Here is a 26959-nt window from a genome sequence, read left to right as displayed (position 1 = left end):
TTTATTGCTTAAAAATTGAGTTTTCCTGAGCTCCCATATTCAAATATATTACGGGTATGAATATTCAAGCAAATTCAATATGGCGACTTGTATCAGAAGAAAGTGAGGCATTTTCGCTAGTTCTCACTGTTCTGTGTTCTGCGTGCACTTCCGCAAACATCGACCATGGCACACACATACATTCAAAAAAATATTCACGTTGAAGTTACGTGAAAAGCTATGTGGTATTTTTCCACTAGGGTTTTCACGTAACTTCTACGAGGTGACCCTAGTAGAAACGAAATTTGTTTGGCCAGATCCCTTCACGTTGATTCTACGTGTTTCACACGTAAAAGCTAAATGAATCAATCGATGATGTCTACATGTATGTTGTAGTAAGCGTTATATGAACTTTATAGTAGTAGTTTCTGATTTTAGTTTCTTTTTTTTTTGGATGGAAATAAGAAGAATTAATTTTAATTAGCAGATACTTTTTTTATTTATACTTTTTCAACTTTTTTGAAACGATTTCACTGTACACAACTTTGTAATTCCGTGCCTCTTGCCGGAAATAAACTGATGACTGCACTGCACTGTATGCTGTGTATATATCATATATGCCACTCAAAAAAATATTCATGTTGAAGTTACGTGAAAAGCTATGTGGTATTTTTCCACTAATGTTTTCACGTAACTTCTACGAGGCGATGCTAGTAGAAATGAAACTTGTTTTGCCAGATCATTTCACGTTGATTCTACGTGTTCCACACGTAAAAACTAAATGGATCAACCGATGATTTATACATGTTTGTTGTAGTAAACCTTATATGATTTGTTTTTAGTTTAAGGAGGTTATTTCATTCTTTTTTCGAATATAAATAAGACAAAAAATGTTGTTTATTTTATTTATTCAAACTTATTTTATTTATCAATCAATAATCTACTGCTGAACGATCTCACCGGTGCATGCGATGCAGCTAATAACACTTCTTATCCAACAAAAAATGCCACGACGATGCTTGATCGCAGTCATGTGTTCTTCTCACCGTCGATCTACGATTCGTCGAGTAATTGGCTGCTCCTGTTATTTAGCACCACACGCTTGGGCATCATCCTTGTTCTGGCCGGCATGAGGGTGACCGCAAAGCACCCGGTGTAGATGATCGGTCCAAAGACGGACAACAGCTCCATTAGCACTTCTCCAGGAAACACTCGGCGATGCCCACGGCCTTGTCCGGAAGGTGGTGTCAGCACGGTAGCACCGATCTTGATAGCCATTCCGACTGAAGAAACCGGGATTGCCTTTAGGGGTCCGTCAGGTCGCTAATGTTAGCTCCGGTCAGAATGTCCACAGGGATAATAAATTCTTCTTCCAGAGACCGGTTCTGTAAAGAAACATGAATTAAGCAAAAAGAAACATTTTAAACTTAATATTACTTACCAACTTTTACATTTTTCAAGAAATTTTACGAGCACAGTCCGGCAACAGGTCTTCACCGTTCGCCGTAAATTTTTATACTAAAATAATCACGTAGAACTTGGGGGCACTCGAGAAAAAAGGTTCGTTGAAGTTACATTTCAAAACACATAACAGCTACATGAAAAAACCTAGTGGAAAAATACTATAAGGTTTATCACATAACTTCAACGTGAAAACATTTTTTTGCCAGTACACTTTCATATTATTTTTACGTGTGTCACGTAAATTGGTCCTAGCTAGGGGAACTTCGGGGTTACGTGATTTTTCACGTAGCATCAACATGTAGATTATTTTGAGTGTGATATGTGGTCAAAGTTTGCCGATTCTGCTGACAGCAGAGAAACCCTTTTCGGCGTACACGGCGTAGATGATTGGACCAGATACCAACTCCATGACCTGGAACGAGTTGTGTAATCCGTACTCGTACTTCTCCGGGGCACAATCGGCATAGATCCACGACCCGTTGGCCAATTCCGAAACATTTCCGGTGGCGTCAATCACCACAGTAACATCGGCCACAATTGCCGTTCCGACGGACGAAATCGACGTCAGGATGATGACCGAGATTGCGCCTGGGATCGCCTTCGAGGGGTCCTTTAGGTCTCCGCTGGTGATATCACCGGCCAGAATGCCAATGGCCATCGAGAAAGAAGATGCTTCTTCTAGTCATCTGAAACAAAAAAACATTAATTCTTTTAAAAAACTGTTTAAACTAAATTTAACTTACCATCTGTTTCATTTTCGATAAAATTTTGCGACCACAAGTCCGGCAGCAGTTCTTCACCGAACGCCATCAATTTTCATACTAAAATAATCACGTAGAAATTTCGCCGAATGGCGCACTTGAGTTCCGTTGAAGTTACATTTCAAAACACGTAAAAACTACATGGAAAACCCTAGTGGAAAAATACCATAAGGCTTTTCACATAACATCAATGTGAAAACATTTTTTTGCCAGTACACTTTCACATTATTTTTACGTGTGTCACGTAAAACGAGCCTAGCGAGGGGAAAATCAGGGTTACGTGATTTTTCAGGTAGCATCAACGTGTGGATTATTTCGAGTGGCGGGTAGCAAAGTCCCAGTTAACTCAATCCGAATTCCAAAACGGAATCTATTTAGAATCATATACAAATTCCGTTTCAAACGTAACAACCGGTTCCGTGACGTCGGGTGCAAATTTGATTTACTTCGATGTTTGCTACCCGCGCTGGAGATGCACTTAGAACGAGTAAACTATGAACTGTATTTTAAGATAAATCCTCCAAGCGTTCTTACTTGTTCCGCACGAGTTTTGCAACCACGCAGTGTTGTTGTCATCTTGATGAAAATGTTCAAAAGTTCTTGTGGTGAAAACAGGTCACTACTGCCTTCATCCGTTGATGCTGGTTGGTTTACCCTCGGTTGCTGACTGAAGCCTGGAGGTGTCTACTCGAACAGATCCCGCTCCAGGTGACGCCAAAGAGGGAAAATCCACGTCCGTGAAAGTTGGAGGTGTTTTGCGACGATTTGGTTGGTGCCTCGTCTTCGCTAGCTGCCGATTTTTTTTACAAACTCAGCTCGTTTTGGGCAGCTTCGATTCTTGGTAGAATGGTCGCCGCCGCAATTGAAGCATTTGGCTTCGATGTTCTCGTTGATTGTTTCGATTGATTGGACGAAAACGTTCCCAACACACGATGATTTTGAAAATTGCCCGAACTGCTTTCAGCTAAGACGGCGTTGTCGATCCTTTCTCGAGATGAACCAGGTACAGTTGATCACGATACTTGATGTCCTTGTTGTGTCTCGTCATCTTGAAGACTTTAATCACGTTCAACTTTTGAGTTTTGAGCTCTTCTTCCCAGTTAACTCAATCGGAATTCTGAAACGGAATTCAATTCGAATCGTTTACGTATTCCGTTTCAAACGCAACAACCGATTCCGTGTACTACCGGTTGCTTCGTTTGAAACGGAATACGTAAACGATTCGAATTGAATTCCGTTTCAGAATTCCGATTGAGTTGACTGGGTTTCAGCACACTAGCATCCATGTCGTACAGGCCTTGGAGGACCTGTTTCATGGGGCGTTTACCTAGATCGTCATGGCTGTAGTATTCAATCTTTCTGTTGTACAGGAAATCCCAAACGTAGTTGTAATCTTTTCTGGTAGGTAGCAGAATTTTGAGTCATTCAGCACACAAGCGAATGGAAGCTCGTAAAGCACCAGATTTGATAAACCCGGTCAGCCACTTTCGTGGCAGTGCGTGGCCGAATGGTTACGCTGTCCGCATTGTAAGCGGATGATTCTGGGTTCGATTCCCATCTGCTCCAACCTTCCATCGGATGAGGAAGTAAAATGTCGATCCCGGCCTTGGTTGTTAGGCCGTTAAGTCATTCCTGGTGTAGGAGTCGTCTCCATGCCATAAGTACAAACAACACACCAAACCAAGCCTACTCCGGTGGAATCGCTGGCGGCGGTTGGACTCGCAATCCAAAGGTCGTCAGTTCAAACACTGGGGTGGAAGGTTCCTTGGAGTAGAAAAAGGTTTGGGTGCTCTCCCCATTCAAGCCTTCGGACTCCTAGGTTCGAGCAGAAACTTGCAATAGAGACCACAAAAGACCCGGGGGTCGTTAATGTGGATGGTTTGATTTGATTTTTGGTCAGCCACTTTCGCACCGAATCCGATGACCAGGGTAGGTAAACCATCACCATCGCACTATCATTGATGCATATTTCGGTGCGTTCCTCGTCTCTTAAAACTTCTCTTCTCTTTCGCAGCCGAGTGATGGTCGGCTTGCTATCGCGAATATCGAAAGCCGAACGAGAAATACCCTATCGCTTGCTCGGATGGAACTATCGTTCCAACCGGAGAGGCACGCACACGAAATTGCTGTATACATACACTGGAGCTCCGCACACAAATGAACTCATTTCTACAGGGCTTACGGGCGAGAGAATTTCACGATTGCTCTTTGCTGAGCGAGGGACTGGCTGTGTGAGATTCCGTCTTATCGGTTTGTTCGTTGCTCGCTATTTCATCGGCGTCGTTTTCGCTTCGCTCTCTTGATGCAGTTTTGGAAGAACGCCGAAAATTTGATGATTTGAGCGAGGGACGATATCTAAAAGCCCTCGGCCATCGGCGAGGAAATGAGAAAATACCAACCCTGCCGATGACGATATTTTCACAAAAATGGGTGGCAACTTTTCCCGTCGTCCAAATTCTTCCTTCTCGCTTACGTCCACAGGGAGGGTAGCGAACTGGATTCCAGTCGAATTTTGAGCGTCCTTGCTCAAACTGCCTGGCCTTGCAGGTAGCGCTTCGGCATTCTTTAGCTTCGTCAAATCTGCCGATCCTGCTGGTGAGGACCGCCTCTTTTTTCTTGCCGTGAGGCATATTTTGCACTTTTCTTGGTGTGTGAGGGACGCACGTCTGACTTTGCTTCTCTGCTAATCGCAGACTCCGTTAGTTGTTGTGGGTTTTGTGTGTTGGGACATTACTTGCGTGTACGTGGTTGTTTTGTTTATCTCAATGTTTACATTTGCTCATTGAACCATTTAAAAGTCCAGAAATGGCTGGTCGGAAATGGCGGGTGAATTCCCATTTACGATCACTATCGCCGTTTTATTCACTCAAAAAACCTTTCACTACATAGTCGCATGAAAATTCCGGTGGCAGCCAATTGGGTACTAAAGCCCTATGCCAATTTTTATGTACAACGGTAAAAAACACGATTAAAAACCATTTCTGATCACTTTTTTTCATTTTAATGCAAAATTTTTTTTTGACAAGACAACATTTTTTCGATGAATCAACTATGGTCCCCTTGGAACGAGCTGTCAAGTAGGAGCTTTTCTGTCAAGAAGGACCGCGAGGTTAATTTTTAAAAATTGATTTAAAAATCCATTTTAAGCTCTTTATGGTCGTACAAAGGGTCATTTGTACTCAGAAAAATAAGCTTTATCGCTGTGAACAATAATATCAGCAATCAGCAATTTTGTTCCAAAACAACGTTTCACATGAGTCATGCAACTATCACCATAAATTCATGTCAACTTGGGTGTGCTTATGGGTAGATTTGAGTAGATGACATCTACTTAGCTGTTTGCTTAAACTTATTTATTTTTTGAGGAAAAATATTCAAGTTAAACGATATTTTTGACCATAAAAGGGCTTGCACCAAGTTTCACCAATTTCTTGGCTCAATTTTGAAGCGCCCTTTTCATTTTTCAAGACATATGCACTCTTTCTGGAAAGTCAACCAAACATTTCAGTGTTCCAAGGTAGTGCTGTCGCAGTCAGTCGCAAAGTCGCCAAGTCGAGGAGCGATATTTTTTAAATTAAGTTTGTCTGAAGGCGCCCCTAGGATTTAAAAAATTGTAATAAAATTATCAATATGAAAATTTGACTGGAGGCGCCCCTACGACTTAAAAAAGGTGCAGGTGGTTATGTTACACATAACCAGTATGACAAAGAACTTTGCAAGATGATTGTTGAAATTTTCGATAAGAATGTCCGGTCCAAATTTCCCATGATTCCCTTATAATTACATAAGACAACTCTTTTGTGAATAGTTTTAAGACATAATACCAACGTCCTATCGAACTAAGGGGACGGAAATTGCAAATGGAGCTGCAATAGAAATCAAGGTGAAATCAATCGACTTTCCCTCACCACTCGAAAGTTATCAAGATGCGGAAATGTTTTTGCAAGGTTGTTGCAAGCAGTTGGCGGCAGCAAAGTAAATTTCAACAGCAAACATTAAAACTGCCCTTTCAAGGGCTCTAATTGAATTCGAAATAGTTATTCTATATTTCCAGAAACAGAATTTCGCCGCGGCACAATAAAAAGGCAATCGCAGTAATCGATTTATTACTTCCTGCGTAAAATAAGCGATTTATTTTAACTGCGTAACTTCAGATAATGGTCAGATGCATGTGCAGTATCAAAAACCATAAAGTTTGATACCCATATTGCCCCAACTCTTATGGTTCGGGAAATGTCCCCCCACCGGAACATCCCCGGGGCCTCCGGCCACTCCGGATTGTGGTCACGACTGCCGAAATGTTAAATTTCATGTCCAGTATCAAAAACCATAAACTTTATCGCAACCACAACCAACTTGACCCAAAGGGAACTGGTTCTCGATCAACACGGAGACCCCTTCTTGATGCCGTTAACCGGAGCCTTCCGGGATCAGCAGCTTGACCACATCGGTCCCTAACGTTCTTCCTTGATGGCCTGCAGCGACAATCCGTCCCGTTCCTGCGACGGCCCGAGCCATTTCGGCGACCTCTCCACGTCGTTGACCGGGGAAATTTCTGCTGTCCCTTCTGATTCTGCAACTGCCACTCGATGTTGACTCCTCGGCTGTCAGAAAATTATGAGCTTGAGTGGAGATGATTTTAGATACATCAATCTCACGTCTCTCGGAGAGGATGATCGGGAAAGGTTTGTTCAACCAATCAGCGTGAAGGAAAAGGAGGGAAGTCTGCGAAGAGGGAAATCGCCACGTAACGATTTCGCTTCGCAAAAATTGGGTTCCGATCTTTTTATTCATTCTCTTTACACATACTACACCACCTAGAGCACCAAACAGTGCGTTGCAAGTGTATTTGTAGCAAGAAAGCGCCATCGACTGTGGATTTGCTGTGTGTGTGTGTGTAGTAAACCACACTAAAATTGTGTTCGCGGAACCACACTAATATCGAAAATCGATTTTCCCCAAAATCGATCGGATGAGCAAACTCGTGAAGGGTAGTTGCACGGCAGAAACCAGGCGCACACAAATGAAGCAGCAAGTTCAAGCAAACTTGTTGCTCACAGAAACTCATTCCTCTGCATGATGCTGCTCTCCCAACTGCTCTGCTTTCAATTCTCTCCTTCCTCTCGGCGGCTCTGCTGTGCTGCTGCTGCTTCTCGATCCTCCTCGTGCAAAGCTTCGGACTCGTTTGAGCTTCAACCGTTTTTTTTTTTTTTTACCGTTAAATAAAATTTGTTTTATTTTGTCGCCAGTCCAGGGAATTTTTACATTTAAAGGGATTCAGCAAATTTTGCTTTTCAGTCTTAGGTGCGTTGTGGTGCTCAAAATGAACCGGAATGCTCGAGATTTCTCTAGTTTACATGGTGCAAAAAAAAATTTGCTGAATGTTAAATTATTAAAATATCCTACCTAGCTTAATTAAAAAGCACGCTGTCTTAAAACTAACACACTCTCACACATTCAACCACACTCACTCAGGGGTACAATCCGCGGATTGACCCGTGCTCCGACACCAACGCCCTGTTCCGATGCTTCTCGGCCAGTGAAGCCAGCCTCGCGTCGACAGGTTCGATGCTAGCGAGCCGATGGAGGTCAGAGGACCTTGTTCTCCAGGGCTGGTTCAGAATCAGTCGCAGGAACTTGTTCTGGATCACCTGCAGCTTCTTCCGGTGGGTCATGGCACACCCTGCCAGACCGGGGAACCGTACAGCAGCATCGGAGCCACCACCATCTTGTAGACTGCCAGCTTGTTCTTCAGCGATGCTTTCGACCGACGATTAATGATCGGGTACAGCTTCTTGAGCATCGCGATGCCCTTGACGATCCTGTCGTCGAGGTGGTACCGAAACAGCAGCTTGGAGTCGATCAGCAGTCCGAGATACCGAACGACCTGCGACCAGTCCACCTCCGTTCCAAGCACCTTCAGCTTTGTAGTTGGTTTGAGCCGATCCGTGTTGCGGTGGGGAAACACGATTGCTTGCGTTTTCGCCGCGTTCACGCAAATCTTCCAGTCGGTGAGATACCGCGTGTAGACATCCAGGCCATTCTGGAGTTTGGTGACGAGATGTCGGATGTTCCGCCCCTCGTAGCTGATGGCCGAATCATCGGCGAAGAGGGAAAGCGTGCCGCCGCCGGGCAGAGGTGGAATGTCGGAAGTGTCCAGGTTGTAGAGCAGCGGGCCCAGGATGCTGCCTTGAGGAACTCCAGCTGGGCAATCGTACGGGTCCGATACAGAGCTTCCGATGTTGACTTGGGCGGTTCTCCTATCCAGGTAGTCGGAGATCACCTGCACCAGGTAGGTGGGAACGTTGAACTGAATCAGCTTGTGTACCAGACCGTCGTGCCACACGTTGTCGAACGCCTTCTCTATGTCCATCAGCGCCATTACGGTGGTTTTCGAAACGGACTTGGCGCGATGGATCATTTTGGTGACTCTCTGCAGCTGGTGGACTGTCGAATGGCCCCGGCGGAAGCCGAACTGCTCATCCAGCAGGATGTTGTTTTCCTCGACGTGGGCAAGGAGGCGGCGGTAGATCAGCTTCTCAAACAGCTTGCTTAGGGAAGACAACAAGCTGATGGGCCGATAGCTGGTCGGGCTGGACGGATCCTTGCCGGGCTTGAGTATTGGGACTACTTTGGCCCGCTTCCAGGCAGTCGGGAAGTATCCCAGCTCCAGGCAGCGGTTGAAGATGGTCACAAGAAGGGTTCGCGCTTTTTCCCCCAGGTGTTTCAGTACGATGTTGAAGATCCCATCGAAGCCCGGTGCCTTCATGTTCTTCAGTCCCTTCAGCCAGCCGGAGAGTTCCTCCAGCGTGATCTTTTGGTCGTCCGGCAGCACCCACGGCGTGTGGGCAAGTTGGTGGATGCTCTCAAGCACGGGACCCTCCATTGGGCTTACGATGTCACGTCCCAGGTTATGCGAAGTCAGGAAGTGACCCGCGATAAGGTTGGCTTTTTCAACGGGCGTGACGGCAAGGTCATCGGATTTCAGGGGCGGGATTGGTTTGGGTTTTGTTTTCAAGATCTTAGTTAGGCGCCAGAAGGGCTTAGAGTAGGGTGGGATGGACTTGAGGTGTTTTGAGAACTGCCGGTTCCTGAACTTTTCTACCCTGACCGAGACAATCTTATTAAACTTCTTGAAAAGAGCCTTCCTACCTGGGTTCCCAGTTCTTTGGTACTGCCTCCTAACCGCGTTTCTGAGGGACATGATTCTCTTGGTTTCAGGGTCAATGTTCACAAACTTACTTGAAACCTCGGCCGTAGGGATGAACAGGTCCTTGGCCTCGTTCAAGGAGTCCTCGAGAACTAGCAGGGCACGGTCGATGGCTTCCTTCGAGTCCAGCACCGGGTTCTCCTCCACCCGGTCGTCGACAAACTGCTTGAATCGAATCCAGTTGGCGCGATGGTAGTTGTGCCTCCTCAGACGCTGCCTCTCGTTGACCCTGGCCTCCAGGTTGAAGATCACCGGCAGATGATCCGAGGAGAGTTCGGTGAGAGCTTGGAGTGGTGTGCAAAACTCCGACAAGTTCGTCAGGGCGATGTCCAGAGTTGAACCAACGCCAGCGTGGGAGAAGAACGTCGGGCTCTCCGGATGCAGGACGACGTAATGGCCAGCTTGAAGATCCTCCGCAAGTACGTTCCCGTTCCTGTTGTTGCTTGGATTGCCCCAGAGCGAGTGCCGGGCGTTGAGGTCGCCGGCGATGATGAATCGTGGAAAGCGACGCGTCAGCTTGAGTAGGTCGTCTGGTCGTCGGCCAGCGATCCGTCAACGATCCGACATTGCTTGGGGCAGTAAACAGCCACGACTGCGACAGGGCCCGACGAGGTGTCGACCTCAACGCCGACCGCCTCAATGAACTTAGTCTGTAGACTGGGTAGGACCCGGAAGTGGACCAGGTGATGCACCAGGACAGCGACGCCGCCCTTTTTGCAACGCGTTCTCTCGAGTGTAACCGGAACGTAGTCTGGCACCCAGACTTTATCCCCCGGCTTAAGGTGTGTTTCCGAAATGGCAGCGACTTCAATGTTGTTTGATCGAAGAAAGTCGCTTAGTTCCAAAGTTTTCCTGCCAATAGAGCAGGAGTTCCAGATGAGGATGCGGGTTGGGGTGTAATTATCCATAAACGATTTGATAGGTGAACTCGAGGACCGCCATACTCTGTTCCTCGACTGTTTGGCATTGCATGAGCTTGGCATACATGATCTTGAAGGTGTTGAGGAGCTCAGCCGCGGTGAGCAGTTTGGTTCTCGGTCTGGGGCCATCGCCGGGCGGGTTGGGCTTGACTCCTGGAGTTGGGTCAAATCTCTGGAAGCCGGGGGGAACCGGATTCGAGCTGGCTTAGGCCGCAGGCCCGGAAGCGGAATTGGCTCGAGATTCGGAACTCTGTTGCGGTTGGGAAGAGCTGGAAAGCTCTCCTGGTTGATTGGGGTTGGCTTCGGACGACCGTTGTTCTTCCGGGCAGCCACGTTCTTCCGGAACTGAATAAATTCAGCACGCTTGGGGCAGGCACGATCGGTCGACGGATGATCACCACCGCAGTTGCAACACTTGGCCACCAGGATTTCAGCGGCACACTGGGCTTGGTCGTGGTTTTCACCACAGTTCGGACAGCGCGAGGCGAGAAAGCAGTTTCGGCCGCCATGGCCGAAGTTCAGGCACTTCCAGCACTGCGTAACATCCCGATGGACCGGGCGATACTGCTCCCACTCGACCACCACGTTTGCGACGGCCTTGATTTGCTTGAGGTCCTTCAGCGTCGTGCTCCCCTTCTCCAGGTGGAGGAGGTAGAGTTGGTCGCGGAACTTGGTGTTGGTCTCCTTACGGCGGATCTTGTGGACCGCGACCACCTTCAGGCCACAGTCGGAGAGGTAGTCGGTGAGTTCTCCTTCCTCCATCTCGTAGAGGCCCCTCAGGACCACTTTGAACGGCTTGTCCGCCGGGATGTCATGCGTGAAGAACGCAGCTTTCTTCTGCCGGAGGTACTCCAACACCGCGTTGAAGTGGGGCTTCGACGGCACGATGATTTTGAACCCATCCGTGCACAGTTTCATGGTGGCCTTGAGGCCACGTTTGATCAACGCGTCGAGGTCGGCCTTGAGGTTGCCCTCAATCGACCTCACAAAAAAAGGCGGGAGCTTCTCCTTCCGCGGAACGGTTGCCGCCGGTGCCGGTCCCGGGTTTGCGAGTGGCGCGAACGGATTTTTCGCCAGCAGGGGGTCACCCGGCGGGCCTGGAAGGGGGCTGCCCCTCCTCTTCTTCGTCATCGTAACTGACTTCTACTCCTTATCCTCAAAAACTTTTCTTGTTATCAACGAGCTCTTTCCACGTCAGCGTCTAGAGACTGAATCTGAGCTTCAACCGGCGGCACGGCGCTCTTTTATAACCTCGCTTGGCTGTGACGGCTCGACGCTTTCGAAGCAGTGGCAGAGAGCAAAATTTGCTAAGTGCTAGATACTTGAATCTGATTAATGTGTTCGGGAAAGGTTGCGCTCAACCAATCAGCGACCGGGATTTTCCCGGTCTGAATTTTTATTTTTCATCTTAACTTTTGAGTACTTTAACAAAGTTTTATCAACTTTGTGAGGTAGTCTACATGCAATTTAAGACTTCCCCTTTCGTTTGGTGGATAAAGCATGCAGATTGCTTGAATTGGGTGGAAGATATAAGCGTTTAAACGATTACACAAATCGTTACACTTTCGCTTCGCGAAATTTTGGATTGACACCCGTAGACAGTGCCCTTAGGACAAAGTTCTTTGTCAAAAAATGTATTGAAATTCTCAATATGAAAATTTGACTGGAGGTGCCCCTACGACTTAAAAAAATGTATTGAAATTCTCAATATGAAAATTTGACTGGAGGCGCCCCTACGAATTAAAAAAATGTATTGAAATTCTCAATATGAAAATTTGACTGGAGGCGCCCCTACGACTTAAAAAAATGTATTGAAATTCTCAATATGAAAATTTGACTGGAGGCGCCCCTACGACTTAAAAAAATGTATTGAAATTCTCAATATGAAAATTTGACTGGAGGCGCCCCTACGACTTATAAAAATGTATTGAAATTCTTAATATGAAAATTTGACTGGAGGCGCCCCTACGAACTAAAAAAATGTATTGAAATTCTTAATATGAAAATTTGGCTGGAGGCGCCCCTACGACTTATAAAAATGTATTGAAATTCTTAATATGAAAATTTGGCTGGAGGCGCCCTTAAATTGAAAAAAATTGATGTTTTCACGCAGCTTACACTCACCCAACCGAATGTCATGTGAAATCCATGCCTGAAAATTTGGAGGCGTGGCTTGCAGTCAGCTGGTTTTGTATTTGCATGAGAATCATGCAACCTCCGCATGGAAACTGGTATGGAAAAAATCTGTACACCTTTTCATGCAACTTTGTGGTGAAAATTCAGTCACGGTTGCGTGAAATCCTGTCTGAAAATTTCAGCCCTTGGCGATCGGCACTTAGCAAATTTCTATTCAGTTGAGCCATTATTTTCGTGTCGAACGGATGCAGTGTTGACGTTCTCCGTCGTCGTCTCCAGGGAGCCAACGATGCTAGGAAGTTGATGGCGAAAACGTCGGCCGCGTTCGGCAGGAGGTTAGTAAACCACGCGAGCAGCTAGAACGCCGGAACCATGGACCATGGGTGCGTTTGTGAGATGCCCTTCGGAATTTCCAGACAAAAAAAAAATAGTGTATACACTACATTGTATAGAGTGTTGTGGTGTAATTGAGATGGTGTATTAGTGAATATGAACAGCGTTCGCGAAAATAAAATTTTAAAAGAACAACTCATTTTTTTCATTCATTTGAGATCATAACAAAAAAAAAGAAGAAAATGCCCCACCCCCAACTTCCCACACTGTAAAAGTTAGTAGAAAATCCAGGGGGGTGGTGTCAGAGTAAAGGGATGTTCTACTCGCCCATCACCATAATCTTGCATTAGTATTAGTGAGTAGCCCCTGTCTGAAAACTAGCCCACGCATTAGTGTTTGTGAGTAGCCCCTATCTGAAATCTGCTGCTGATGTAGTGGTAGATGGCGGCCTTCTGTTTACATTAAGAAACGTCAAAGCGATCGAACCAGATTTTTTTTTGTAAAAATGTGAAATTCTTTGCGGCAGCGCGGCATTGAACATATTTTGTTTTCAAGTTTGCGTAATCAAACAATATCTGTTATAAAATCAAGTGTCGCAGCTACCGCCGAATGTCCGTCGTGGTCCAGATCACCAGCACCAGCTGCAGTAAGTTTGCCGGAACGATTTCCTCGGTGAGGTGTTGATAAGTAGCTTTTTTGCGGCGATCCAGATTAAGTGACGGATTGGCTCCGAGGAGACCCCGTTCAACGAAATTCTCCTCCTTTTAGCCAAAATTGTTATTTTTCCGAGTGGATCAATGCACGCGGTTTGGTTTGTTGATACAATTTGACAGACGTGTTTTTGTTGTTGTCTTCTTTATCTTGTACGCGTCAGAAGCTTTGGTTACAAAATATGGCCTCCATTGCAGGGGGTCGAGAAAATCATATGATATTCACATTCCAATCAGGCATGGGTTGCGTGAAATGGCTGTGAAATTCTTGTGAAGTGGAGTATGCATGGTTGTATTGGTGCACTTGAAAATTGATGCAGTCTAGCCTCCAGAGGTTCACGTAGATTTGGCATGAACATCCATATGGAGAATAATCACCTGTATTTTCATGCAACATTGTGGTCAACAATATTTTGAGTGTTGTTTTTCTTTCCCCTGAGGCTTCCAGGTTTTTCAGATTTTAACTTAGTTGGAAGGTTTTCAAAAATAAAATAAAGAATGTATTGGCTACAGCTTTTGACACTGAAAACGCCATGTCTCTTTATTAAAAACAAATTAATAGCGATCGAAAAAAATGACACTTGCCCTCCAAGAAACCTCCATCGCGATTCATCGTGCTCTCGTGTCTTCGTTACCCACTTGGAAAATAATCTGGTAAATTTGAGTGTCTGGCGCAGGCGGACGTTTTTCGTGCAGTTCAGACACACTTGGCATAGAGACCCTAAATAGGAAGACTGGTCTAAGTTTGCTAAATCGATCTGGCAACGTATGTTTTGAGCTTGGCAACACTGATAAGTTTTGCTGGGCGTAAAGGCAAATGCTCGTTTGGATACGTCAAACTCGTGTCTGTTTGGGAACGTCAAATTCACTCTCCCTATTTAGGATCTCTAACTTGGCACACTTATTCTAACCAAGTTTTGCGAATCTGGCGAAAATCGGGCAAATTTTCTGCCAGCTGTCTGGCAACAAAATCAACCGGTTCAATCGGTTGAACCGTGCACGACCGGTACCCAGTTAACTCAATCGAAATTCTGAAACGGAATTCAATTCGAATCGTTTACGTTTCCCGTTTCAAACCCAACAACCGACTCCGTGTACGTACCGGTTGTTGCGTTTGAAACGGAATTGAGTTGACTGGGTGTGTCACATTCGTCAGAAATCATGGCAGAAATCTGGGGCAAATATGAGATCCACTCAAAAAAACATTCACGTTGAAGTTACGTGAAAAGCTATGTGGTATTTTTCCACTAGAGTTTTCACGTAACTTCTACGAGGCGGCCCTAGTAGAAACGGAATTTGCTTGGCCAGATCAATTCACGTCGTTTCTACGTGCTTCACACGTAAAAGCTAAATGAATCAATTGATGATTTCTACATGTTTGTTGTAGTAAACATTATAGGAACCTTCTAGTACTAATGTGGTCTAATTTCTGATATTTTTTTTTATCAAACAGAAAAAAAACAAGAAATGCAGTTCTAGTTTCAATTTAAATCATAGTTTTATTCAATTTTCCTTTGCTAACATTTATAAAGAATGGTCCAGTCTCTCATGAAACCGAGCAGGAAGACGTTCGTACGTAGCTTTCTGTTTCCGCTATACTTCGTGGCCGCACGGGAACCCGTTTCGAAGTCGTTGTCGTTAGTTGTGGTACTTCTGTCTGTGCCACGTTAACGTGGCTGCACATCACCAGGGGCAGGTACTTTGAGAGCAACTAGGCAAAGTTTCCGATCAAGTTGGGTGCTCGGATGGTTGGCCAGGATGGCGTGGCCAGGAAGATGTTAAAGATGATTGGGGCGACCACGTTCAGCTCTCGAATTCCGTGCACGGGTTCGTTGGTCTTGCCGGATACAACTTGCTGCTTCGAACAACTTTGGCGCGGGCACCACACTGGCCAAGGCCGACGAGAAGATGGCCGCAAAGCAACCTCGCACCCAGGCAAGTGTCCGCAATGTCCGTGACATTTTCGGTTGCGTCGTTCACCACGACCAGCCGCTTATATTAGAACGGGCCAGAATCCAAGTGGCCACCGGTAAAAGTATGCTGCTTCCAGAATTCGGCCGCTGCAAAAATATTTCTATGATTATTTATAAATAAAATCATTAAAACTTTATTTAACTTACCGTCTGTTCTTTTTTTGATGATATTTTGCGAGAACAAGTTCGGCAGCAGGTCTTCGCCGGACGCCATCAATTTTCATACTAAAATAATCACGTAGAAATTTCGCCGAATGGCGCACTCGAGTTCCGTTGAAGTTACATTTCAAAACACATAAAAACTACATGGAAAACCCTAGTGGAAAAATACCATAAGGCTTTTCACGTAACATCAACGTGAAAACTTTTTTTTGCCAGTACACTTTCACATTATTTTTACGTGTGTCACGTAAAACGAGCCTAGCGAGGGGAAAATCGGGGTTACGTGATTTTTCAGGTAGCATCAACGTGTGGATTATTTTGAGTGGAGAAATTCTGCCAGATGGCTGGCGCAAACCCCCAGACGAACGTCAGAATTGTGCCCGCCATTTCCGACCGGGTATCCTGTCAAATCAATCCGAATTCTGAAATAGAATCTAATTAGAATCGTACACAAATTCCGTTTCAAACGCAACAACCGGTTCGAACACGGGTTTACCTGATTTGCCACAGTGCATAGGAAAATGAAATGTCCGTGTTGGTGTGTTAGTAACAGCTTAAGCAACAAATAGTCGCGTTTTTTGGTTCTCCACTAAACATTTGTACAAATGGTGCTCAGTGTACACAAGCTTGACTGCTTGAAGGTTAATGGAACATTTCAGCGGTACAATCTTTCTGCCCTAATTGATCAATAGCTATGAGTAGCGTTCACTGCCTTGCGCGTGCCCCTGTAAAAACGAGTTATGGAACGGTGCATTGCTATTTTTTTATGTTGCGCACTGCTAAGGTTTTCTATTGATATTTTTTTCAAATATTTGCAGTAAGCTATCCGAGTTCCTTTGTAAGCGGATGATTCTGGGTTCGATTCCCATCTGCTCCAACCTTCCATCGGATGAGGAAGTAAAATGTCGGTCCCGGCCTTGGTTGTTAGGCCGTTAAGTTATTCCAGGTGTCGTCTCCATGCCATAAGTACAAACAACACACCAAACCAAGCCTACTCCGGTGGAATCGCTGGCGGCGGTTGGACTCGCAATCCAAAGGTCGTCAGTTCAAACACTGGGGTGGAAGGTTCCTTGGAGTAGAAAGAGGTTTGGGTGCTCTCCCCATTCAAGCCTTCGGACTCCTAGGTTCGAGCAGAAACTTGCAATAGAGACCACAAAAGACCCGGGGGTCGTTAATGTGGATGGTTTTTTTTTTTTATTTTTTGTCTCACGCATACATTGACATGACACATGACAGTGATGGGTTTTTATTGGTATGTTTGGGCTGCGCTTCGGCATCAGTTCACCAGACAGCGCTGGCATCGCCGTGATTTGGTGGTTTGATGAAGGACGATAGATTTCAAAAATAATTTGTATGGAGAGTAGCCTGTCCCATTTTGAGGTCATGTCGAGGAATTTCAGGTGCTCACTTCTTAAATGATAGATTATGATGTTAGGAACAATGTTTTCTTAGACAAGAAAAAATAATAAAATACTTCGTCGATTAACTGAAAAAAGTCACTTTTTTGAACAAATTTTCTAAAATCGCTTGGAATCAATACAAAAACTGATTCGATCTGGTGAGTATTATATTCAAACGATAGGTTTTTGTCCATAGATTAAGATGCACTATCAATATTGGACCAAAATCTTAGTTTTTGGACTCTCCCAGGCGAATTTATGTCTAAAAAATCGCATTTTTTCGAAACTTTTTTCAGAAATGCTCATTTAATTTAGGGTAGCCTATTTTTCCCAGTAAAACCAATGCATGCAGCACATAGGAAATTTAATGGCGAAAATTTTTCTATTTTTATTATTATTATTATTACACCGTCTTCGAGTTAATCGCACAGACTGAATACCTTAAAACTAAACTTAAAAAATAAAATCATACAAAACATTGACAACAAATATATCACAGATTGATGATTTTCAGCTTAAAATTCTTCCTCGGCAGGCCAGGTGAGAACTCGTTGGACACCTCGTTGAAAAAGCGGCAACACCTGTCAATTGGTCGATTGTGGCCGTAGAGCGTGCGATGGACTGGAATTCTCAGCATGGGCAGGTTCCTCAGCTGTCGCACTGGTCTGTACACGTTGATTTCATCGCGGATCTGCTGGGAGTCGATGCGATCCGAGAGGACATCAAAGACAAACATTCGCTGAAGTAAGACACGGCGTTGTTCGAGCGATTGCATCCGAAGTAGTGCACACCTGTCGCTGTAGCTTGACCACCAAACACCATTTCTCCAAGGTAGACGACGAAGGGCGAAGAGGGTGAAACGACGTTGGACTTTCTCCAAACGGTCACGTTGATTAGCGTGGTGAGGCGCCCACACCTGTACAGCGTACTCCAATATGCTTCTAACCATTGTGATGTAGAGTGTTTTCAGTGCGTTGATGTTCTCAAACTCAGCAGTATTACGGCGGAGAAACCCAAGCATTGCAAACGCCTTCGCCGCCGTCGCAGAAACGTGCTCGGAAAAGTTTAGTTTTCTGTCGATCAACAAACCGAGATCCCTGATGGAACTGACGCGGTCCAGTTCGTGACGGTCGAAACTGTAATTGTAACGAATTGGGGCGGACGACCGTGTGAACGAAATGCATTTGCACTTGCTAGGATTAACTTTCATTCCGTTAAGGCTACACCACTCCAGAATTTTGTCGATGTCCTGCTGAAGCGCCACGCAATCAATGGCGGAGGTTACGGTACGAAAGATCTTCAAGTCATCCGCGTACAACAATTTTTGTGACTGGAGTTGTTGACAAATATCGTTGACGAAAAGAATGAAAATCAGCGGACCCAGATGGCTGCCTTGGGGGACACCGGATGGAATGGGGAATTTCCTTAATTGAGCGCCACCGAGGCGGACGTAGCCAAACCGTCCCGAAAGGTACGAACGGATCCATGCTGTCAGCCACCTAGCTTAGCGGTCTAGCTTAGCGATAATAAGTGTGTGGGGTACCTTGTCGAACGCTTTGGCGAAGTTGAAGTAGATCGCGTCAGTTTGCTTGAACTTTTCGAGGTTTTCATTCAGTGCGCTGACGTACGCCATCAGGTTGGATACCGTGGACCGTTTTTTGACAAAACCGTGCTGGAACTCGGAAATTACTACCTGTGCGGCAGAGTACATTCCCTCGTGGATAAGCACCTCAAAAACCTTGGGTAGACAGGACAGGATAGAGATTGGCCTATAGTTATCCGCAGCCATGGTACTACCAGATTTGTGAATGGGCGTGATTGCTGCTAGTTTCCATTCGTCAGGAAAAACACCTTCGGATAGAGAGCGATTAAAGATTATGCTGACGGGTTTGGCCAGTTGCGCAGAAAGCCGCTTGATGAAGGCGGGTGGAAGACGGTCAGGTCCGGCGCCTTTAGAAGGGTCAACAACATCAAGAGCGGTTTGTACGTCGACTTGCGAGAACTCCGGTTGGGAATATTGTAGATCGTGAGTTGGTAGCGTGTTCAAGTAGTCGGCCGATGCAGCGGGCGCCGTTGTCTCGTAAACATTACTGAAGAAGTCGGCGAAAATGTTTGCAGCATCCGCTGGATTCTCAGCAGTAGTGTTGTTGAACGAGATCCTTGCTGGAAGTACGCTGGAGCGCTTTCTGCTTCTAACATATCTCCAGAATGACGATGGGTTTTCTTTCAGGTCTACTTGCACACGATTCAGGTATTCTCGAAAAGATGAGTCTTGCAGCGATTCGTACTCCGCTTCCAAATGCTCAACAGTGGCCCTGTTTTCGGGTGTACTGGCACGGAACAGCTTTTTCCGCGCTTTCCTGAGGATGTTTCGCCGATTTCTCAGGTCAGCGTTCCACCACGGGAGCTTTTCGGTCCGGTTGCAGGGAATACGCCTAACGGGTACAAACTGTCGCACGATTTCGTAAAGAACGTCGTAGAGGATCGTAGTCGTAGCATTTGTGTCTCGGTCTAGTAGGATAGCATCCCAGTCAATAATACTGAGGGCTTCGGTGGCAAGGTCAAAATCACAGCGGCGGAAATCCGGCTCCATTTCGTAGTTTCCTGTTGCCTCGTCCGGGACGTCAAGAAGATCAACTCGAAGAACAAAAGGCTTGTGATGTCGGTCGGTTCTGAGGATTGAGGAAGGTGGCTCGATGAGTTCAACGGAGTGCGCGTCGTTTACGAATGCTAGATCCAAGATCCTTCCATTCGCGTTCATTAACGAGCAGATCTGCAGGAGTCCGGTTGCGACAACGTTTTCAGTCAATGCCAGCTCTTGCTCCGAAGAGGCGTTCAGCGGGATAAAACCGTTCACGTCGTCGTCGAAGGTCCACGAGAGATGGGGTAGGTTATAATCACCGGTGACAATGATCGAGTCATCATGGGAAGAAAGATCCAAGAGCTCCTGGACGGCAGTTCCATGCGAGGCGATATGGTTGAAAGTAGGGAAGATCGGCCAAACGGCGCGGACGTGCGCGTTATTTTGTCCAGAGATCCATAGGTGAACAACCCTGGCTCCCTGGTGAAGTTGGCTCTGTATCCTTCGGATTTGTCATCATTTCCTTTGACTCTAGCGGCATGGATACTGGCGTAGACTTCGGCGTTGGCGTATTCCTTGGATCTTGTGGTGGGACAGGTGGCGTTGGAATCTGCTGAAAGTTGACGGCGTTTGTGGGCTCCAAAAAAAATTCACCAGAACGCTCTTCGAATTCACGGACCAGGAGACCGTCGGGCCACGTGGAGGATTCGAGGGCTTTGTCCTTCAAATCGAAGTTCATACCAACTTTGAAAGAGATGAATCTCATTCTGCTGACATCTTTGCCTTTGGCAACCAACCTCTTCGCTTTGATTTCGCTAATTCCCAAGCGATCGATAGCGAGCTTGGTAATTTGCTCCTCAGTCACGTTCCGGGAGACGCGGGAAAGGTAAAGCCAGAAGCGAGGTGAATCATCACCAGCAGGTGCCCCAAACCCTTTCGCCACTATCCTTTCCGGTACATCGGCAGGCCCTCCGGGTTTGCCGGTGACAGGCTTGGGTGGGATAGGGTTCGGTCCAAGGGGTGGAGCAGGATTGTTGTCAAATAGCCGGCGACTTCCAGAACCGCGAAAACCACCTTTATTCAGACTTGAAGACCTGGGAGTCAGTGAGTTTGACGCAACAAGATTGGCGAAGTTTGCACTCAGCTCAGCTTTCAGCACGGTTAAGAGCTCCAATTTGAGCTGCTCGACGATGCGGTTATGGTGGCTCAGTGACAACTCCTGGCCTGCTTCATATGCGCATTGGATCGAACGACGATGACGCAGGTCCACCATAAGGTTAGTGCATGATTTGCAAACCCAAAAAATTTGCCGGTGTGATGCAATCTCCTTCAGCAACGCTGGTTTTACGCCGCTGCAATTCGGATGGAACACCGCGTTACAGAACCCCTGACAGGGAATGTACTCGTCCAGAACATCCTCGGCGCACGCATGGCACAGGATGGTGTTCTTGGAGATGTTGCTAGTCGATGTTGCAGACATTACGAAGATGTTGCTCCGCAATCCGAAAAATCGCCAACAAGTAAGCAACCGGGACGACAGAGATAGCTGTAACTCCGCTATTCACCAATAGATGGCGCTGATTAAAAACAACTGCGTGTTGGGGGGACGTAGAGAAGCTGTGTGTCTCCAATGGCACTTTGAACACAGAACTAAACTCTTAATCACTTTCCCGAAATTAACTCGCGGATAATCAGGTACACTCCAATAGTTTCGTCAATAAGTGCCGATAAGTGGATCGGCCGAGGTTTCGCGACGAAAACAATTGTGTTGCGCACTAAAACCGACAAAATATAATAGCACTGAGAAAGGGTAAACAAACTGCTGTAAATTACACGGAGGGACTGAGAAAATGCAATTTCGACACTCCAGAGCCGAGATATTTGAGTTTTAGTGAGAAAAAAAGTGCCAATTTTCAAAATTTCTCAGAATTCAGAAGCGAGGCCTACTAATTACACGATGATGCAAGCATGTGTCGCAAAGGTCAGGGTATGCTTTCTTATAGTAATTTTGGCCGCTGAATCCGAATCTGAAATCAAATTTTTTGTAAACAGTCTCGGTTTTCGTTCCACTTTGATTGATATTTTACTCACAGAGCTGTTTAATGTTTTTTACGTTTTGATTATGTTTTAACACACATATTTTTATTTGGCGGGGCTTATGCTAATATGGATTAAAAAAGAATACCAGAGATAATTTTAGGAAAAGTGGCTGCATTTTAATAAATTTGTTTGGAAAATTGCATTGAAATAAGTTCTAGAAGACATTTCCGAACAATTTTCATAAAAATATATGAAACAACCATCAAAAATGCTTCTGATTTTTTCTCTATTTATTAATCAATCCTTAATTCTCGTAAGGGACCATTCATAAACCACGTACATACTTTGTGAGGGTGGGAGGAGGGGGTTCAGCGATTGTCAACGCTCTATTTCAAAATGATTTGTTTTGTAAATTGGGAGGAGGGGGGGGGACGGTGTCTGAGATTTAAAAAAAAAGTGTCCACGTGGTTTATGGATAGTCCCTAAGCCCCCGCCAAATAACAATATGCAATTTTTCGAATTGCTTAAGATAATCAAAACGTAAAAAACATTAAACAGCTCTGTGAGTAAAATATCAATCAAAGTGGAACGAAAACCGAGAAAATTATGATCGAACTTGCAAGCAATTTAAATTGCAGCGACTTAAACACGCAAATAACATTCCAAAAGGGTGTAGCTCCAAAACATCACTGTTTACACAAAATTTGATTTCAGATTCGGATTCAGCGGCCAAAATTACTATAAGAAAGCATACCCTGACCTTTGCGACACATGCTTGCAACATCGTGTAATTAGTAGGCCTCGCTTCTGAATTCTGAGAAATTTTGAAAATTGGCACTTTTTTTCTCACTAAAACTCAAATATCTCGGCTCGAAAGTCGAAATTGCATTTTCTCAGAGAGAAAAATTTTCGCCATGAAATTTCCTATAAGCTGCATGTATTGGTTTTACTGGGAAAAATAGGCTACCCTAAATTAAATGAGCATTCTGAAAAAAGTTTCGAAAAAATGCGATTTTTTCGACATAAATCCGCCAAAAACTAAGATTTTGGTCCAATATTGATAGTACATCTTAATCTATGGACAAAAACCTATCGTTTGAAGATAATACTCACCAGATCGAATCAGTTTTTGTATTGATTCCAAGCGATTTTAGAAAATTCAAAAAAGTGACTTTTTTCAATTAATCGACTAGGGGGTGCGAGAAAGTATTTTATTATTTTTTCTTGTCTAAGAAAACATTGTTCCCAACATCATAATCTATCATTTAAGAAGTGAGCACCTGAAATTCCTCGACATGACCTCAAAATGGGACAGGCTAATGGAGAGTCTCGTCTGCTTGTCTGTGCTGAACCTATGGGGACGACAACTACTCCCGTTACGGAAAGTTCGGCAGCGACTCGAAGTGCTGGAGAATCTGACAACTTCCGCAACCTTCAAGCTGCAACAAAGTACACCCCAGGTCACATTGAACAAATAGGCTGATCTTGGAATGGAATCAGAGGTCGATGGTGACAATTTTATATTGAGTTGTTTTTAAATAAAGATTTTATCGTGTTTTCAGATTTTCACCTGAATCTTTGGACGCTGTCAAAACGTTCCGGGCAACTTTAGCCTTGACAAACGCAAGCCAAAATGAAGCAGACGGTATCGGGAGAGTTGGTCCCTGTGGAGTTCCGGTTGGTCCACCACGGATGTGGATCTTCAGCTTACCGAATAATCTTTTTGCATTCTCAGATTTGTGAATAAATACAGTCGTTGAATCACGCATTAAATAAGCAAAAAATAACGAAAGAATAGCCTTGCTGGCTATTCTTAGTCTATATATCTATGGTTATAATAGTGATAAATACAATTTTCATTCCGATAAACAAAATTATAGTTTTGATTAACAAAATTTATCAAAATGATCAACAATTTTATCAATTTGAAAAGTTTTGCTTTTGAAGTTTTTTTTAAGACGTTTATTAAATTGATAATACATTTTGTCAAATCGACAAAAAAGTTTTATCAAATTGATAAGAAAACTGATTGAATTTGATAAAAAAAAAATATTGGTTGCCAACCGATAATTCTATTAATCGATTTGATAATTCATTTTTGTGCGTGTTAACCATACGTTTCGAGATATGATTTTTGAAAATAAAAACTGGATTTTCGTCGCGCCGCGCGCAAAAACGGGAAAATGATGAAATCGGCAAAAATCAACTTTTTTCCCTAAAACTGCGATAACTTTAAAATTTCAGCGATAACTTACACATGTTTGGGTACCAAAAGTTGCGTCTTTCAATTACGTATTAATTATAATAATGTAAAACAAATCTGAACTTTCATGGCAGTGTCCATCGGAGTAAGCGGGATAAACTTTCTGTTTACATTTGTTTAAAGGATCTATTTAATAAAAGTCCTGATAATATCAGGACTTTTTGAAAAACTAAACAAAATATTATTTTGTTTCTAATTTGTAGTGGGTTAATCTTCTAAGCCACTATTTCACTTACCGACAGTCTCTTCGACGATTTTTGCATTGAAGTTCCCTCTTAGCCTACTTGGATGGCGACGCCGCTCACTTTTACTATCGTTGAAGTCGGTACCACGGCCCAGCACCAGAAGCCCATTGATTATCAGCCCCAATATCACAGTGTATGCAATTCTCATTGTGATTGTTCGTCATTCACACTTAACTTTAATCTAGTTTTTTTAATATTCACTACAAGAACATAGTTACGAAAACCGCGTTAGCAGCAGCAGCTTTCCGAACATCCACTAGTACTAAAAAAACACGATCGTATAGTAGCGTAGACTTGAGTATAAAATCCTTGATCTGTTTTAGCGGTTAACACTGAACCTTTATGTTTCCTCTCACTTTATTCACACAGTTGTGACCAACGATGACATACAATATTTTGTTATGAGATGATGCTGTGGTTGATTGATGTAATTTATCGTTACAAAAAATAAAGTTTTACTTTAAATGCTGCACAATTCTCTTCTCTTGTTCTAGACTTGCTTGAACCATGCCAGTTGTAGTGCAAGTGTTAGTCGTTTGGCCTAAAATTATACTGCCGACAGGTGTCTGGTGGAGCGAGCAGTTCCAATTTGCGTCCACATCGTACAGCGAACGATTGAATAACTAGGCCTTAGACCGCAATGTCTGCTGCATTCTCGTTCGTTTAATATGCTTGGCACAGCCACAGACAAACACACCCAAATTTAGAAAAAAAATCAATATGTTAACGGTCGATTTGAGTAATCAAAAACTTACCAAGGTGACTTGAAATTCATCGCAGCTCCTAAAATTTTGCGCGTGTTTGAAAATTGTTCAAATATATCGTGCGATATGTGCGTGCATTCACAACAAGATGGCCCTAGTGAGGAGTGGCTGATATATTTTTGATAAAAATTTCAAATATTTACGTCCATTTGTCTGTAGTATAGCAGAGGTGGCAAGAGACCGGCTCACGTGTGTTGAAGGGAAAAGCGTAAAATTTCTATGGTTCTGCAAAGTAAACTGTTTGGCCTTCCGAAAGCTAGGATTAATTGTTCACCACGCTATCCAACTGTGCTAGACCATAGTGGATAGCTCTAAATATTTGTTTGGATGCTTGAGTTGTGAATACAGAGTTCAAGTAGTAAAAATCATTTTTTTTGTTATTAGTTTTCACGGAACAATAATTAAAAAAAAATGCGATTGAAATGCGTCCTCAAAAGTTGACTATTATTAATAATTTTGTTAAGATTCGTGAATTTAAAAAGGACAAATTCGTAGAAACTTTTCAAAAAGGGTGAAACCTTGGATGTAAACAAACAATCTATCCTGCTTGTTCTAGTCCCAGTCACGACGTTCTAGCAGGATTCTAGCAGAATTCTTAGAGAGCTGGATATTCTTAGAGCATTCTAGCAGAAATGTTCCACCGTTCTAGCAGGATTCTAACAGAACCAGCTCTGCTAGAATATTTCGTGACTGGGTAACAGTTCACGTTGCGTAATAGTGAGATATTGTTGGCTTGTGTTGGAAATAATCTTGCATTCAACTTGTATACAACTTGGATAAAACTGGCAAACTTTTACGTGTATAACTGTAGGCGGAATCAGGGATGCCAGATTTGCAGATTTCTCTGCAAATTTGAAGATTTCCAAAATTTGTTGCAGACAACTTTTTTGTTGCAGATTTTTGCAGATATTTTACCGGTAAGGTTTGCCAAAAAACTTTAATCCTTCTGTGACAGTTTCTTTGAATAAGATGAGTAACCCAACTGTACATAGCATTTTACAAATTCAGAAATAATCTTCTTAGACCTACATCAAGTTTGGTTACTGTCAAAATATGCAAGTATTTTACCAACTATTCTTTTTAATCACTTAAGAATTGTCGCAAAAAAATTACAAATCAGATTGTGCGCTCTATAACATAGCTTTGATATACTCTACTGCAAGATTCCTACTCAAAGCTAGGTGTTCAAAAGGTCGCAGTTGCTTGTTTTCCAAGATGTTGGCTATTGTTAAAAAAACGCTGTCCCTTATTCCAAATATGAGCTTATTCTGACCACCGGAACCCCTCCTTCTAATCGTATGAAGTTTGTATGGGAGAAATCGTCAAAATGTATAGAGAATGGCAACTGTTTCACTTTTTTACCCGTGGAGGGCGCAATAGTTATCCGATTCTAACCATTTCTAAGATGTAGAACTTTCATTAATTTTAGAAAAACTTCCCTCAAGACATCATATTTTTAGGAACCCGTGGTCAGAATGAGCTCAAATTTGGAATATATCCATGTGTCATAAATCAATTTTATTTGAGTTCAGGCATTTTTAATATTAATTTCTTCATGTTTTGAAATAATTAAGTATTAATTAAGTATTAAGTCTACCTCTGTTTATTTTTAAAAACAAAAAAATATATGGAAGTGCGAAGTTATATAAGATTTTCAATGTGGTTCTCAGTAGTAAAACGTTGGTCTCGGTCTTAGTTGTTGTTAAGCCGTTAAGTCATTCCGTAGGAGCTGTTCTCCTGGTATATTGTTATTATAAGATAAAAGAATGATTTTCAATGGAAATTCCTAAAAAGACATTTAATTTTAATTAAGATTCAATGATTCAAATATGATTTTCAAGTTAGTTTTGTGTGCTTTGCGTGGTTATTATAATTGAATAATGGCATCATTAACATGCTCATTTTCAGTCGCTGTTTGTGTGCTTGGGTGCGCGGTTATTATAATTGAATAATGGCATCATAACGCTGATTTTTGCATGCTCATTTTAAGTCGCTGTTTGTGTGCTTGGGTGCGTGGT

General features: G+C 43.8%; 1 protein-coding gene across 1 annotated transcript; it reads right to left on the bottom strand.

Moving 5' to 3' along the window:
• Positions 1 to 1062: 1062 nt before the first annotated feature.
• LOC6044503 (solute carrier family 12 member 1) lies at positions 1063 to 2133 on the bottom strand. Its single transcript, XM_038262690.1, has 2 exons — positions 1421 to 2133; positions 1063 to 1364 (listed from the first exon to the last, which is right to left on the bottom strand). The coding sequence occupies exon 1, from the start codon at positions 2099 to 2101 to the stop codon at positions 1769 to 1771; it is 333 nt and encodes a 110-aa protein (XP_038118618.1). The 5' UTR covers positions 2102 to 2133; the 3' UTR covers positions 1063 to 1364; positions 1421 to 1768.
• Between the last annotated feature and the right edge of the window lie 24826 nt (positions 2134 to 26959).

The sequence above is a fragment of the Culex quinquefasciatus genome, chromosome 1 (genome assembly GCF_015732765.1).
Source record: "Culex quinquefasciatus strain JHB chromosome 1, VPISU_Cqui_1.0_pri_paternal, whole genome shotgun sequence".
Classification (NCBI taxonomy): Eukaryota; Metazoa; Arthropoda; class Insecta; order Diptera; family Culicidae; genus Culex; species Culex quinquefasciatus.
This window is presented reverse-complemented; position numbering and strand designations above follow the sequence as displayed.

Bases quoted from the DNA above. Each gene is read 5' to 3' on its own strand.
- LOC6044503 (XM_038262690.1), bottom strand. From the start codon at position 2,101: ATGGCCATTGGCATTCTGGCCGGTGATATCACCAGCGGAGACCTAAAG.